We start from the raw sequence: 14,512 nt of genomic DNA, 5'->3' as shown, positions 1-14,512 counted from the left end.
TTTTAGAGCAGTTTTAGATTTGCAGAAAAATGCAGCAGAAACTACAGAGAGCTCCCATATGCCACCCCCCATCACAGATAGCCCTGTTGTTAACATCTGCACTAGTGTGGTACATTGGTTATAGCTGATGAATGAATTAGATGATGAATGAATGATAAAAGAATTAGATGATGAATTAGATGATGAATGAATGAACTGACACATTATTATTAACTAAAGTCCATAGTTTACATTAGGATTCACTCTTCGTGTTATACATTCTATGGGTTTTGACCAATGTGTAATGTCTTGTGTCCACCATTACAGTATCATACAGAATGGTTTTACTGCCCTAAAAATCATCTGTGCTCCAGCTCTTCATCCCTCTGTTTCTCCCTCTGAACGCCTGGTAACCAGTGATCTCTTTATCTCTATAGTTTTGCCTTTTCCAGACTGTCCTATAGTTGGAATCATACAGTATGCAGGCTTTTCAGACGGCCTCTCTTCATGGCTTGATAACTCATTTCCTTTTTATCACCGAGTCCTATTGCATTGTATGGATATGCCACAGTTTATTCACCTGTTGAAGGGCAGCTTGGTTGCTTCCAAGTTTTGGCAGTTATGAACAAAAGCTTCTGTAAACATCCATGTGGAAGTTTTTGTGTGGACATTAGATTTCACCTTATTTGGGTAAATGTCAAGGAGCACAGTTGCTGGGTCGTATGGTAAAAGTATGTTTAGTTTTGTAAGAACCTGCCAAACTGTCTTCCAAAGAGGCTGTCCCATTTTGCACTTCCAACAGCAAGGAATGAGATTTCCTGTTTTTCCACATCCCTGCCAGCATTTGGTGTTGTCACTGTTTAGAATTTTATCCATTCTAATTGGTGTGTAGGGGTATTGTTTTAATTTTCAGTTCTCTAATGGCCTATGATGTTGAGCATCTTTTCACGTGCTTTCTTGCCATCTGTGTATCTGATGTCTATTCAGATATTTTGATTTTTAATTGGGTTGTTTGTTATCTTATTGTTGGGGTTTAAGAGTTCTCTATATGTTTTAGATACAAGTCCTGTATCAGATATGTGTTTTCAGATATTTTTCTCCCAGTGTGTGGCTTGTCTTTTGATTCCATTCAGACATTTGAGTTTTTAGGGGAGGAAACTGCGGCTCAGAAAACTGTGTGATTTGCTACAGGTTTCATGGCTAGTCGGTGCTAGAACGAGAGCCCCAAGTGCCTGATTCTTTTGTGCTGCGTGGTTGCCACTGAAGAAGCAGCTCTAAGATGCCCTGCTGGTTGGAATGCCGAGTGATGGAATTTTTATTTTTAAAAGGATTGCCCTCACTTTTATCTTCCCTGTCTAGGGCAGAAGAGATGAGGGTCTGAAAGTGGATGAACAGCTGGCCAAAGAGGATGCCCAGGTCGGTAACAGAGCAAAGAAAACATCTCCTTTAACGATTCTCTCTCCTGACTGCATTCTCACTTCTACGGCACCAGCCGGGGTCATGCTCTCTCCTGTCCTGTCTGGAGGAGAAGCCTGACACCTGGGGATCCCCTAACCCCACCTTTCTTCCTTCCCCAGTGGTGGTTATTATTCCCCCGGCTCCTGCCACACAACTGTCAGATTTCCAGTCCACTAAAAGTGAGAGACACGGATTATCGATGATCTCAATGACCTGTAAAATAAACTTGCCCCTCTTCTCATTCCACCTCCTCAGAAAGAGACAGAATTGGGTCTGTAATAACATTTAAGTCTTCTCCCTTGTCCAACAGATTCTCTATAATGCTGGTGAGAACAAATGGGGCACGGATGAAGATACGTTCACTGAGATCCTCTGTTTAAGGAGCTTTCCTCAACTGAAACTGAGTATGGACTCGCATTACAATCCTTTTTTGCATTGTATTGTTTTGGCAAATATTTCAAGGTTTAACATACATAGTTCTGGAAAACTGGTTCTGGAAGTGAAAAATCGTGAAGGCTGTCCCATTTTTACGTACAAACATTTCAGGAAACAACCTGGGGGGTGGGGGTGGGAGGGATGGCAGGGAGAAGAGAGGAGCAGCTCTCTGGGGTGAGAGCAGAGAGCAGTGTTCCCGTGGGATGGAGGAGCCTGACGGCACTGCTTCCAGCCCATCTCTTGCCTAGTTAGCCACTTTCCAGGAAAACTAGGCATTGCGGGTGAGTCTTTGTTAATGCATTAATGCAGATTAACATTCAGCTTTTTCTGATATGAAGGTACATGGGTGAGGGGGAACACTTTTTATCAGACCAACTATTACATGGAACACCTCAGCACCCACCCCTTCACTCATGCATCTCTCTGAGTCATTCTGGAAGCAACGGCACCCAGAAGCCCAGATCTCCACTTACTAGGGACATCTGACTGTGGCTCCCCAGTGCTGGTCTGGAGAACAGCCACAGTGATGACTACGCTTATGCCGAGTTCATGGGAAAATGAGGAAACTTGGGCATTAAAATTTCATCCTTTTTATAAAACAATGGCAGTAGTATATTATAGTTGCTTTATTGATGTCTTTATTTGAAAAATAAAGACCAAACAATCCTAGATCTCTCTCCAAATTTTCTTTTTTTGAAATTCACTTGGAAAAAATATACTTGGCTTACAAAGTATGCCTACATCTCGGTGACGTATGTACAGGTTTTGCTTTTGGGCAAATGTTGATCAAGTACTTTGAATGCCTTCTAGTAAGTATGAAGTAGGCTCTGCTGCCTTAGGGAATGATTGACTCAGCACAAAATCTTCATAATTAAGATTTCTTCAGCAGATTTAAAACATATTTGACTCATGACCACATTATTGTTTCCCAGGTGCTGCTATAATTTAAAAGTAGCCCACCTTATTAGATAGATTATTTATCTGTTAACCTTTCAGGCTATTTTAAATGTTTACAGCCTGGGAATGGGGAGGGAAGAGAGGAGAGAGAGAGAGAGATTGATCATTGAAGAAAATGGTCTATGAAGTTCAGGTTTTATTGCAGATGACATTTTTTAAAAGTAATAAAAAAACAAAAACTTCTGTGCTGAGTTTTTGATGTTTTAAAGGAGTTTTTGAGCTTGCCACTTAATAACCTGATTTGCTGCCTATCAAATCAGAACCCACAATATATTCAAGTGTGGTCAACTAGGATACTTTAAATATTTTTGTGGTGCTGGTTTTTTTTTTAGCATTTGATGAATACAGAAATATCAGCCAGAAGGACATTGAGGACAGCATAAAAGGAGAATTGTCTGGGCATTTTGAAGACTTACTGCTAGCCATAGGTAAGCCCTTGAGTGCTTGTAAACTGAGTTACTTTGCACTTGTTTTAAATAAATCTCAAGATTAGCTCTTTTCGTCTCAGAATCCTGACTGATTTTATCCTTATGCTTCTCATAGACCTCAGCACCGTCCACGGTACACACAATACGCTCAACAAATATTGTTAAATGGATGCCGGAAGAAGTTATCTTTTTAGGTCTTCCTTTGCCTTTTAACTCTGTATTTGTCTTGTTACCACGTTTGGATTGTCAGCTCCTCGAGAGATAAAAATATTACGTTCTTGCTGGCATTTTTATGGAGGCTGTTGAAAACACAGACCTAAGCCCATTTGGTAATTCATCGTATTTGGTTATTTTTGGCAGTGGCCTCCCAAAGTTAAACTCAGTCGGAACTACAGGTCTCCTCCCTCTTGGTGATGCAAACAGGGAATATCAGAAAGAAAATAAGTCACAGACTGAATCCGTTCCTGGAGAGACACATGGATTAACAAGCAGACAAAAACACGGTTATATAAGCTGATCTGTCTTCTCAATGAGGTCTCTGCAGTCTGTGCTTTTAGGAACCCAAAGAACACCTTGCAAGAAAGATTGCATTCAGAGAAATGAGACACTCTTGGAAGACAGGATTCAGTGACCATTCTAGTCAGAGTCAGGCAATTAACTCTAAGTGCTCGTACACACACAGAATCCTAAATAGCAATCCTAACTTGTTATGAACAATCCTAAGTTGTTCAGAATCCTAAATACCCAATGTTGGGTGGCTGTTGGGCTTGCTCCAGGCTGCTTCTCCATTAATGCCAGGGTAGGAGTACCTGTACTCCACACAGCCTGTCATTTCGCCGATGAAAAATCATATCTAATGTCCATCATGATAATTAATAGCTTCTACGGTGAGTTAAAGATAGCTGATGTCTGAGGGTAACCTCCTCTGGGGTGAGCCTCTGATTCATCTTTCAAATGTTAATTACCATCTCTGGAGGGTGAACTCCCCATTAGGGTGCCTCAAATTGTATTTTTAAATAAACACTCATCAGGCACCTCGCTCAGCATTGTGCTAACCTCTTTACAAATACCAACCCATTTAAGCCTCGTAACAGTCCCATGATTAGGGACTATTATTCCCGCCGTGGCAAACCTGAGGTACCAGAAGGTTAAGTTCCTTCCCCAAGTTGCCCAGGGAAAGTGTGGTAGAGCTGGAATTCTAACCTAGGCACTTGGGCTCCACAGTCTATGATGTCAACCAACCCCTCCAATGTGCTGCAGCGTAAACAGAGACTGAAACCTGCATATATCACACAGTCCATGCTCAACTATTGATATTTTAAATTGCAGAAAATATCCCAGGGAGCAAGCACTCACTAAAGTCTGGGCGTTTCCTCCACATATGTTATTTCATTTAACTTCTGAGCCTCTCTTCAGTGCCAAGAATAGGACTGTTGATCCAAATGCCGCTTAAAATATATGACTCTGATTGATTTGCTAAAAGATAGGCCAAGAAGGAAAACAAGCTTCTTCTTCAATTAAAAAATATGCATCAGGGACTTCCCTGGCAGTCTAGTGGTTAAGACGCTGCACTTCTACTGCAGGGGGAACAGGTTCAATCCCTGTTCGGGGAACTAAAATCCCACAGGCGTACAGCGTGGCATGGCCAAGAAAAAAAAAAAGGAATTAGGGATCAGCCTCCATAATTAGCTGTGAGAATATTCCAGTGGCAATGATATAGCCAGTTAATTTTTTTCCATTTCTTTTTTTTAATATTTATTTGGTTTTTATTTGTTTTTTATGTTTTAATTTTTTTGGCTGCATCGGGTCTTAGTTGCGGCACGTGGGATCTTTCGATGTGGCGTGCAGGCTCTTCACTGCGGCGTGCGGGCTTCTCTCTAGTTGTGGTGCGCGGGTTTTCTTTGTCCAGTTGTGGCACACGGGCTCCAGAGTGCATGGGCTCAGTAGTTGTGGCACGCGGGCTTAGTTGCCCCATGGCATGTGGGATCATAGTTCCCTGACCAGGGATTGAACCCATGTCCCATGCATTGGAAGGCGGATTCTTTACCACTGGACCACCAGGGAAGTCCCTCCATTTCATATTTTAATCTTTACAATTTTGCTGCTTTTTACCTTGCCTGCTGTAATATTTGAAAAACTTTATTGAGATGTACAAATTCTCACTTCATTGAGCTAAGAAGCATTTTTGGAAATAGACATTGAATTATGCACTAAATTAAGGCTATAATATACATTGTTTTATCAAGTAAAAGAAAGACCTTGTAATTTAAAGTTCAAGATATGTCACACTTTCATTTTCTATTTCAGTCTACCATTGGAATACAACAGGTTTTTTTTTTTAATCTTTATTGAGCTATAAATTAAGTACCATAAAACTCACCCAAAGTGTGCAATTCAGTGCTTTTTAGTGTCTTAACAGAGTTGTGCAACTGTCACCACTATCTAAGTTTAGGATATTTCCATCAGCCCCCAAAGAAACCCTGTGCCCCTTGACAGTCACTCCCCACTCCTCCCCAGCCCCCAGCCCCTGGCAACTACCAGTTTACTTTCTGTGTTGATAGATCTGCCTGTCCTGGCTATTTCATATACAAGGACTCTAATACAGTATGTCAACGCGTAGCTTTTGACGTGAAAAACCGTCTGAGTTCTAACATCTTAGAAATGCATGGTAGGAAGATTGCTAGCTGTCAGATCTGGACTGAGATAAGGAGAGGCTTTATTCAAAGAGACTATTTCAATAGGGAGAATAGTTGAGTCTCAGAAACGTACAAGAGTCTGAAAATCAAACAGAAAAAGCTTTTCTTTTATGGGGAGGAGATAAACAGACCTCAGCAGAAACTTTCAAAGGGAAGTTGGACAAGCAAGGCGGCATAATCGTTGGGGGTTGACAGGAAATGTGTCTCGCTGTGTCAACTGGTTCTCAGGACCAGCTGAAAAGGGGACACGTTCTGCATTTCAACACCTGCTCAGGCTGGGGGGCCAAGCTAGGGTTCAGGGGCCTGTGTGGGGGAGGGGAGAGGCCTGAGTAATGGTCAAGAGAACACAGAGGGTAAGAAGGGGGCAGCTGTGAACACTGGGTCATCATAATGAACTTCAGTGGACTCCCTGATTTTTAGGAATTTCCCTGAGTTTCCCTGCTGGGGTTGGGTCTTAAAGCAAGCTTCCTTATACTGCATATGCCACCATCTCCCCAGATATTCCTGAGGAACAAATCATGTGTTTAAGAACATAAAGCGGAGAACAAGGTAAAGGGTTATGAAAAGAAAGGATTCTCTGCGTTTAGTCTGGGGTGAAGGAGATGATTGAAAAGCTTAATAGCTTAAAAGTGGGCATAAAACTTTCAATCAAATGATTAAGGCTTGCCGAATATTACTTTGAGAAAAAAACAGGTAATATCAATTTGCATCCCTGATTTCTTCTCAGACAGCTTCAAATCTATAACTGTTTTCATGTTTCTCCCAGATTCCATGTTTCTAATATATTTCTCTTTCTGTTTCCCTTAAATCACTTACACAAAAGGCCTTTTAGCTTTCCTTAAGAGAGTCTGAAAGGCGTCATGAAAAAGTCACTATTCTTGTTCTGTTCTCCAAAATTCATTATAAAATTCCTTCACTTTGGGTCAGATTCCTACCTAGAGATCAGATTTAAGATGATAAAAATAATTGTGTTGCAATAAATAGATTTATTCCCTACAGACTTTTCTAGTCCTGGCTGTTTTCACTTTACTTAAAGGATAATTAATTTGCTTATGTTTTTGCCTATTATCTTTTCCTGATTCTGCTTTACTTGTTATTTCAAAATAAAGAATTGAAAGATTGTAGTATTTTTTTGATGACTGAATTTAGATTATAGGTGCTGGTTCTAATGTAATTAATCAACCTATAAATTCTAATCCAGTCATTTAAGAGAAAATCTTTCCATTGGAAAAACTGGTTTTAAACTGAGCTGCAGTGCCCTTGCTTACCTAATGTGTTATTTGGAGCAACACCTCTGCAGTCTTTAGACCCAAGCTATTCATCAGTAGTCAAAGATGCTAGAAATGGAGCAATGGTACACCCTAGGGAGTTATCAATGTAAGCGTAGGTGTTGGTGTGTCTGGGATCTGGAAATGAGTCAGCGGCTGTGAGAGTTTCTTTGGCAGGTAATTTTATTTTCCCTGTGGCTAAGGATAATTACTGTGCTAAAGTTCCATGCAAGTATGACATTATAAGGCTTTGAAATTCAGGTTAAGCATTCATTCACTCTTTCATTCTAAAGAAAAGCCAGGAATGGGGAGGAGAGTGGTATGGTTACTTAAAAAAAAAATTTTTAAACCTATTACTGTAGATTAATTCAATTTCTATTAAATGAAACTGAACATTACTTTGCTTTTTTATAACAGTCTGTTGTGCAAGGAACACGCCTGCCTTTTTAGCTAAAAGACTGCACCAAGCTTTGAAGGTTGGTCTGGAAATTTCATATATATTCTTAACTTGCCTCAAGGAGAATGTAAAAATATTGCTTAATGTTGATGGAATTTCGTATTTCTTTTCCACCTTGATGAGTTCTCTTCTGTAGCTAATGTGTCTACTAATTTGGCTCATTGGTTGTTAATGAGTATCCTCATCATTACAGACGTAGGTACACTGAAGGGTTGAGTAAATCATTTCCCCCACTTCACAGTAATGCGGGCAGTCGACTTGTTTTAGGATGACAGACCTCCAGCGTGAGCCAGTAGCCTCTCAAAGCTGCCTTACTTAAACCAAACTGCGTCAGCGGCCTTTCATGATACAGAAACCCTGTGTTTTCTCATCTGCTGCCACTGCTGGATGGGGAGCTCCAGGAATCTGTTCAGGAGGTTTTCTTGCTCTTTTATGTCTTTAGACCCTCATACTGAGCCTGGCACATAGAAGGTGCTTACTTGAGGTTCTTCCTGGACATTTCCTGTGGAAGTCCATGTGCTCCTACAAGGCTGTGTCCAGAGTAAACACATCATTTTCCTCACCTCACCTCCCACCCCAGTCTTGCCCCCCATCCTGCGTTCAGTCATCTCAGTGGATAACCCCAGCAGGAACTAGCCTTGCCCAAGTCGCTGAAGTTATGCCTTTCCTCCCCAGCCTTGTTCCTACACATCAGCCACAGCCTTCTTTCTGTTTCTTGACTGTGCTGAGCCTCTTCCCATGTCAGGGTCTTTGCATGTGTCGTCCTCTCTCCTCCAGGTCTGCCTATGGCTGTCTCCTTCTCATCTCTGAGGTCTCAGCTCAAATGTCACCTCCTGGGAGAGGCCTTCCCTCACTACACCGGTCAGCTGGCTTCCTTTCACTCACACTCCATCCCATCATTCTTCTTACCATGTACTTGAGCAACTTGTTCATTGTCTTTACTGTCCATCTCCATCTATTAGAACGTAAACTGCATGAGAACAGAGATATCATCTGTGTCGTTCACTACCATACGCACAGCACATGGCACAATGTCTGGCACATAGGAGGTGCTCAATAAGCATTCATTGAATGAATGAATAAATGAATAGTGTCAATATTCACCTAACCGTTCAGCGAGAAATGTTACACTTCCCTCTCCTTCATTCTCCTCAGATGATATATCATTAAGTTTTGTCAATCAACCTTTATGAGCATCTCTTCAATCTATCCATTTTCTCCATCCCTACTGCCATTATTCTAGGTCAGGCCATCATCATCATCATCTTTCTGTCTCTGTCTCTGTCTCTCTGTCTCTCCCCTTCTCGCTCTGGTTATGTAATCATCTCTGGATGGGTCCCAAAGCTTCTAGTCTTATTCTGTTATCTTCATCCCACCCTTGCCCTGCAGTCCATTCTTCATACTCTTGCTGTCAAAGGAATTTTCTGAAACCACAAATCGGATCTGATCTCAACACTCTCATGTTTAACAGATTGCAGTAGTTCTTCACACTTGGGATAAAGTCGAATTTCATTTCACGGTTTACAAAGTCTGGCCTTTCTAGACATATTTCTTGCTGTTCCTTCTGATTATTTATGTTCTTGCCCTAAACCATCACACATGCTGTTTCCTGTGCAGGAACACTTGTCTTCCTCTCTGTAAGAACTCCATTCCTTCTTCCCCTGGCTGATTATTTAGGCCCCAGCTTCAATACCACTTTCTCAAACAGACCTTTCCTAATCTTTGATCTATCTTAGGCCTCCCGAGCATATGCTCCCATAGTACCCAGTCGTTCCCATATGTCAGGTTTTATTGTAATGGCCCATTTTCTCGCCTGTATCCTTTACAAAATTGAAAGTTTAAGCGGGGCATCTCATCTCTGTTTTCAGCATTTGACAATGTGATGGCACAAAGTGCTCAATAAATATTTCTTGAATAAATGAATGTTGATGTTTGATGAAAAATGAGTGAAGGAGAGTCACTGTGGTTGAATATTTTGTGTACCATCATCTAGGTCCTGTAAATATAGTTCTATATGTTGTTTTGTGAGCAATGAGATTGGTATTGTGGACACTTGCATTTCTCAACAGGGCGCTGGGACTGATGAGTTTACTCTGAACCGAATAATGGTTTCCAGATCAGAAATTGACCTTTTGGACATTCGAGCAGAGTTTAAGAAGCAGTATGGCTATTCCCTACATTCAGCAATTAAAGTAAGTCTCTTCTTATAAATAGCAAAACATATCATGCCTCTCTCTACCCATCCTTTTTCCCTTATAATTCTCAAAACATGGAGATATGTGACTTAGGTTTCTCTCTCTTGTCAGTGTGTAAATGTGTTTCCTGAGTTTAAAAGAGTAATAACAAAATATCCCTTAAAAACAGTGATTATTTTTCAGCTCTAAGATCCCAGGCACATAAAAGACACTCAACATTTTTTTCAGGTTTAGTGGCCACTAATTTTTCTTCCTTTGTGAATTGCATATGCAAGTTGCTTAACCTATTTTTTATATTGCCATATTTTAATTTATTTCAGTTTTTCTTTCTGACAATAGAAGAAAAGTACGTATCTAAAATTTCTTCTTTGTTTGACTCAAAAGATAACATCGTTCTGCACCTTGGAGTTCTTTTTATTTCAGGATATAGGAAGCTTTCTCATTCTTTTTAACAGCTGCATATCATTCCATTATTTGTATATTTGTACCTACCACATCAACAGATGTTTCAAGTTTCTTGCTATTATAAATAACGCTGCAATACGCATATACAATTTCATAAGGTACAAGTGTATCTGAGGGATAAGTTCTCATGAGTTGGTAGGATTGCTGAGACAGATGTAAATATATCCATAATTTTGGTAAATATTACCAGTTGACTTCCACTGCACCTCAGTTAGTCAACTAGATTCGTTCACCAAAATCGTTTTGGTTTTTTGTTTTTAATGAGAGCCGTTGTTTTTGCACTAAACCTTTGCAGGAAAAGATGCATGCCTAAGTTGAAATAGAAAACTTATTCAAAAAGGCAGCTGTCAGGCTGTGCCTGGGGCTTAGCACAGATTCCATCAACTGCTCATACTCAACGAAATTTGAATCAATCTGACACATTACAATAGTTTCAATCAACAGAGAAAGATACAATAACGTTAACCAAATTGTTTTTACCAAGGCAGAAAAGGAGAGGCATATGTTTTATAAAGATTGCCAGTAACAAGGTTGAAACACGAAGAAAGCCTTCAGTTCACCCTTGGCAAACTAGGAAATTCAGTTAACTGGTGGCTCTCCCTGCCCCCCTCCATGGTCTGGGTAATTGAGGCTTATTGTATTAGGAAACATTTAAGCAACGTGTATCTTGACAGAAAAGAAAAATCCATTGCTGCAGAGTTCAGTGTGTAATTTAAAATTATCTAAGGTTTCTTCACTTCTGTCACCTAACATACATTATCAAGTAATCTCATTACGTTTTCAAGACTGACGAATAGGATGTTTTCAATGGTTAAAATTCTGTAATTCAGGAGCTAGAGTTCCATTTTGTATATCGTCTCAGCCTTGGGTTCCTCTTCCTTCCGCCTTTAATTTAGACATTTCTCTGCTCATTAACACCTTTCTCAAATGATGACTGGAGGGGAGGAGAAGAGGAAGAGAGTAGGTGAGAACAAATCTGTATTTCTTAATAATAGGATCTTAATTTAAAAATTGGATGAAATTACAGTTTTTGGTAGATTTCCTTTATCAACAAGTTGAGTAGCTATTTAATAAATAGCATATTTCCAGGGTCTTTAAAGGAAAATATAATAGCTACCCTCAATTAATTCATAATCTATGTGGAGACTGAGGTGGGCATAAATAAAACAATTATAAGATAATAATATGAGTTACCACAGTATTCTGCCTAATAATATTTCATATTGATAGTACATACTAAAACGTGAGATTATAAATGCAAAAAAATTTTTTTTAAAAAAGAGAGAATAAAGTGGCTGACATAAAGAAATAATATGGGGCTTACCTGGTGGTGCAGTGGTTGAGAGTCCGCCTGCTGATGCAGGGGACACGGGTTCGTGCCCCAGTCCGGGAAGATCCCACATGCCGCGGAGCGGCTGGGCCCGTGAGCTATGGCCTCTGAGCCTGTGCGTCCGGAGCCTGTGGTCCGCAACGGGAGAGGCCACAGCAGTGAGAGGCCCGCGTACCGCAAAAAAAAAAGACGTTTGGGATTAGATAGGGAATATTTCTTGGGAAATGGGTCTTGAGCTTGCCTTTCAGGTGAATAAGCATGTGTTAAGTGCCTCGCATGAGCCAGGTGCTATGCCGGTCAATAGGGTCTCAAAGGGGAATGCTCTAGAAACATATATATGATGAGAAGTAGGAGGATAAGAATTAATCAGGCACTTGATTGATTAGGAGTCTACCTTGGGAATATGGAAAAATAAAATCTGAGTGGCAATATGCATTCAGTTGAAAGGAAGACTTGAGATCACAGAATTCGTATTCCATTCATTCCATTTAAAATATTTACTGAATGTATATTATGTGCCAGGTTCAGGATTACAATTATAAGTAAAGAAAAAAGTTTTCTGTCCTTATGGAATTAGAAATAAATGTAAAATTACAACCATGTTCAATGTAAAGGAGATTGTGCTATAAGATCACATAACAGGAGGATTTGACCTATAGGAAGGTTATGATTCAGATCTAAAAATGACTAGACTTAACAAGGCGAAGGCTGTGGGGGTCAGAGGTCAGCAGAGCCTTCTAACAAAAGGAATTGCAAGTGGAAAGATCTCGTGGTGGAGGAAACATTAATGAAAATTGAGGCTGGCGGGACCAGATCATTCAGGACTTTTTCTGACAAGTCTAAGGATTTTGTCTTGCTTAAGAGCGATGGGAGGCCAGTGAAGTGTTTAAATTTTAAGCACTTAGTGTCATGACCAGAAGTATATTTAGAAAAGATCCCTGTGACTGTGGAGAATGACTTGGACATAAGATAGAAGGTATGTGGGGTGATGAGTCACTATATTCGTCATATTAGAGTAGCTCTGACTGTAACACAAGATAGTGATGCAAAGCTACTGGTGATACAAAAGGAGGAAAGAGCAAAGACTCAAAAGATATCTAGGAGTTAAAACTTAAGGGACTTGGTATGAACATCTTGGTGTGAGGAGAAAGGAAGGGAAGGAGTCAAGGATGACTCCCAGGTTTCTAACTCCCAGACTCATAACAAACGTGGCATCTTGTACTATAAGCCTCAATCTCACCTGGTATCTTTTCTGAATCAAGATCCTTTTTTGGCTAGCCTAGGCGAGAGGAGCTGGGAAACATACTCTGTGGGGATGTAGTTCATTTCACTTTCTTAAGTCAGGAAGTATAGTTTGGTGTTAAGGAGCCAGGTTAACTGGGTTCGAATCCTCCCTCTGCATTTATTCTCTATATAGTTTGGGGCAAATTTCCCAACCTCTGTTTTTCTCGTTTTACTTATCTGTTAGGTGGAGCTACTATGGTATCTACTGTACAGAGTTATTATAAGGGTTAAAGGAGTTAACCCTTAGAAGAGCAAGTGTTAGATAAATACTAATATAAATATTATTATAACTATAATTTCCTAAAGTTTTGTGAGAAAAATAAGATTATGTAATATTAGGTAATTGATGCACTCATTTTTTTTAAACCCAAATTGAAATTTAATTGCAGTATATCAGGAAGAATTTAAACATCATATATTATAAAGAAGATGCTAGGCTGGAACAGGATTACACTCAGGTGTGAATGGGTGATGGAATTACAGGTGCATTTCACTAAATGGTACAGGTCATGAGCCTTACACGCCAGTGAATCCCCTAGTGCTGTGCGATTTGATTCATTCATGGTCCCCTCATTATTTACGCCATGTCTGTCCTTCTCTCCATCGGTCCTGTCCCTTACAGTCAGATACTTCTGGAGACTATGCAATCACACTCGTAAAGATCTGTGGAGGAGATGACTGAGTCAAGAATGTCATTTCTAAAGGCTGCCTGCTCCCGTGACGGACTTTTCCCACAGCTCTAATTACTTCTTTCTCGCAGTATTTACAAGTACAAGCAAGTGTCAAGAGCAACCTGTTTTCCTAATAGAGATTTTCATTGTTCCATACTAATAACAACACAAAGTGATTATTATCGTAGAACATCTCATCATAATGTAGCCGTTTATAAATGAAATTTTTAAATGACATTAAGGATCAGCTAATACTATCCAAATTATATTTCTGCTTTGGAAGTGAGACTCTTTGTTCTGTTCTAAAACATAAAATGCAAAACAGTGTAATACAAGTTCTTGCCTCTGTAAAAGGTAATCTGTTGTTATCATCAACCAGCATTGTTTGGTACCCGGCACTGACAACTAATGATATTTTAAAACATGTTTTGGTTATAAAGCTTTTGCTGCTTCCATTTGTCTACCGTCTTATTAATCACATTCATCCTTAAGAAAGGAATAAAAACGAAGATGTATGTACTCCTGGCTTCCCCTTTCTCGTCTGATCAAGCTAGAGCAGTGGCAATGCATAATAATTTATTTCAGAACACATCTGCTGAACTACTGATCTAACCATTGCCCATCTGAATGGCAAGCACGAATTGTGGTCGTTTCATGTTAAATACTACTTTCCCAGAAGGGGTGTTTAGAATCAAGTTTCTAAGATATGCTTTTCCTCTAAAATAAGTTGGCAAAACTACACATTTCAACAAATCTTTCATGTTACCTTTGAAAGGGACCTAGGATGAAATACCTAGACTAAAAGGAAATATATGAGGTAAAAAATTCTAGTTGGAGTTATTAGTCTGAACTAAAATAGAAATGATAGCTGTATGAGAAACAGTGATGT

General features: G+C 39.8%; 1 protein-coding gene and 1 non-coding gene across 2 annotated transcripts in view; both read left to right on the top strand.

Annotated features, from left to right (window-relative positions):
* ANXA3 (annexin A3) overlaps positions 1 to 14,076 on the top strand; it is a 53,316-nt gene extending 39,240 nt beyond the window's left edge. The window contains exons 8-13 of the mRNA XM_060147969.1: positions 1,339 to 1,395; positions 1,748 to 1,841; positions 3,162 to 3,257; positions 7,639 to 7,697; positions 9,748 to 9,870; positions 13,575 to 14,076. Of these exons, the coding sequence (XP_060003952.1) occupies positions 1,339 to 1,395; positions 1,748 to 1,841; positions 3,162 to 3,257; positions 7,639 to 7,697; positions 9,748 to 9,870; positions 13,575 to 13,634 (489 nt within the window). The 3' untranslated portion in view covers positions 13,635 to 14,076. The remainder of the gene's footprint in view (positions 1 to 1,338; positions 1,396 to 1,747; positions 1,842 to 3,161; positions 3,258 to 7,638; positions 7,698 to 9,747; positions 9,871 to 13,574) is intronic.
* TRNAR-UCU (transfer RNA arginine (anticodon UCU)) lies at positions 4,798 to 4,870 on the top strand. The gene has a single exon. It is a non-coding gene; the product is annotated as a tRNA-Arg (tRNA).
* Positions 14,077 to 14,512: the final 436 nt, after the last annotated feature.

The sequence above is a fragment of the Lagenorhynchus albirostris genome, chromosome 4 (genome assembly GCF_949774975.1).
Source record: "Lagenorhynchus albirostris chromosome 4, mLagAlb1.1, whole genome shotgun sequence".
Classification (NCBI taxonomy): domain Eukaryota; kingdom Metazoa; phylum Chordata; class Mammalia; order Artiodactyla; family Delphinidae; genus Lagenorhynchus; species Lagenorhynchus albirostris.
Note: the sequence above shows the minus strand (reverse complement) of the source record. Positions and strands in the feature narration are given on the sequence as shown.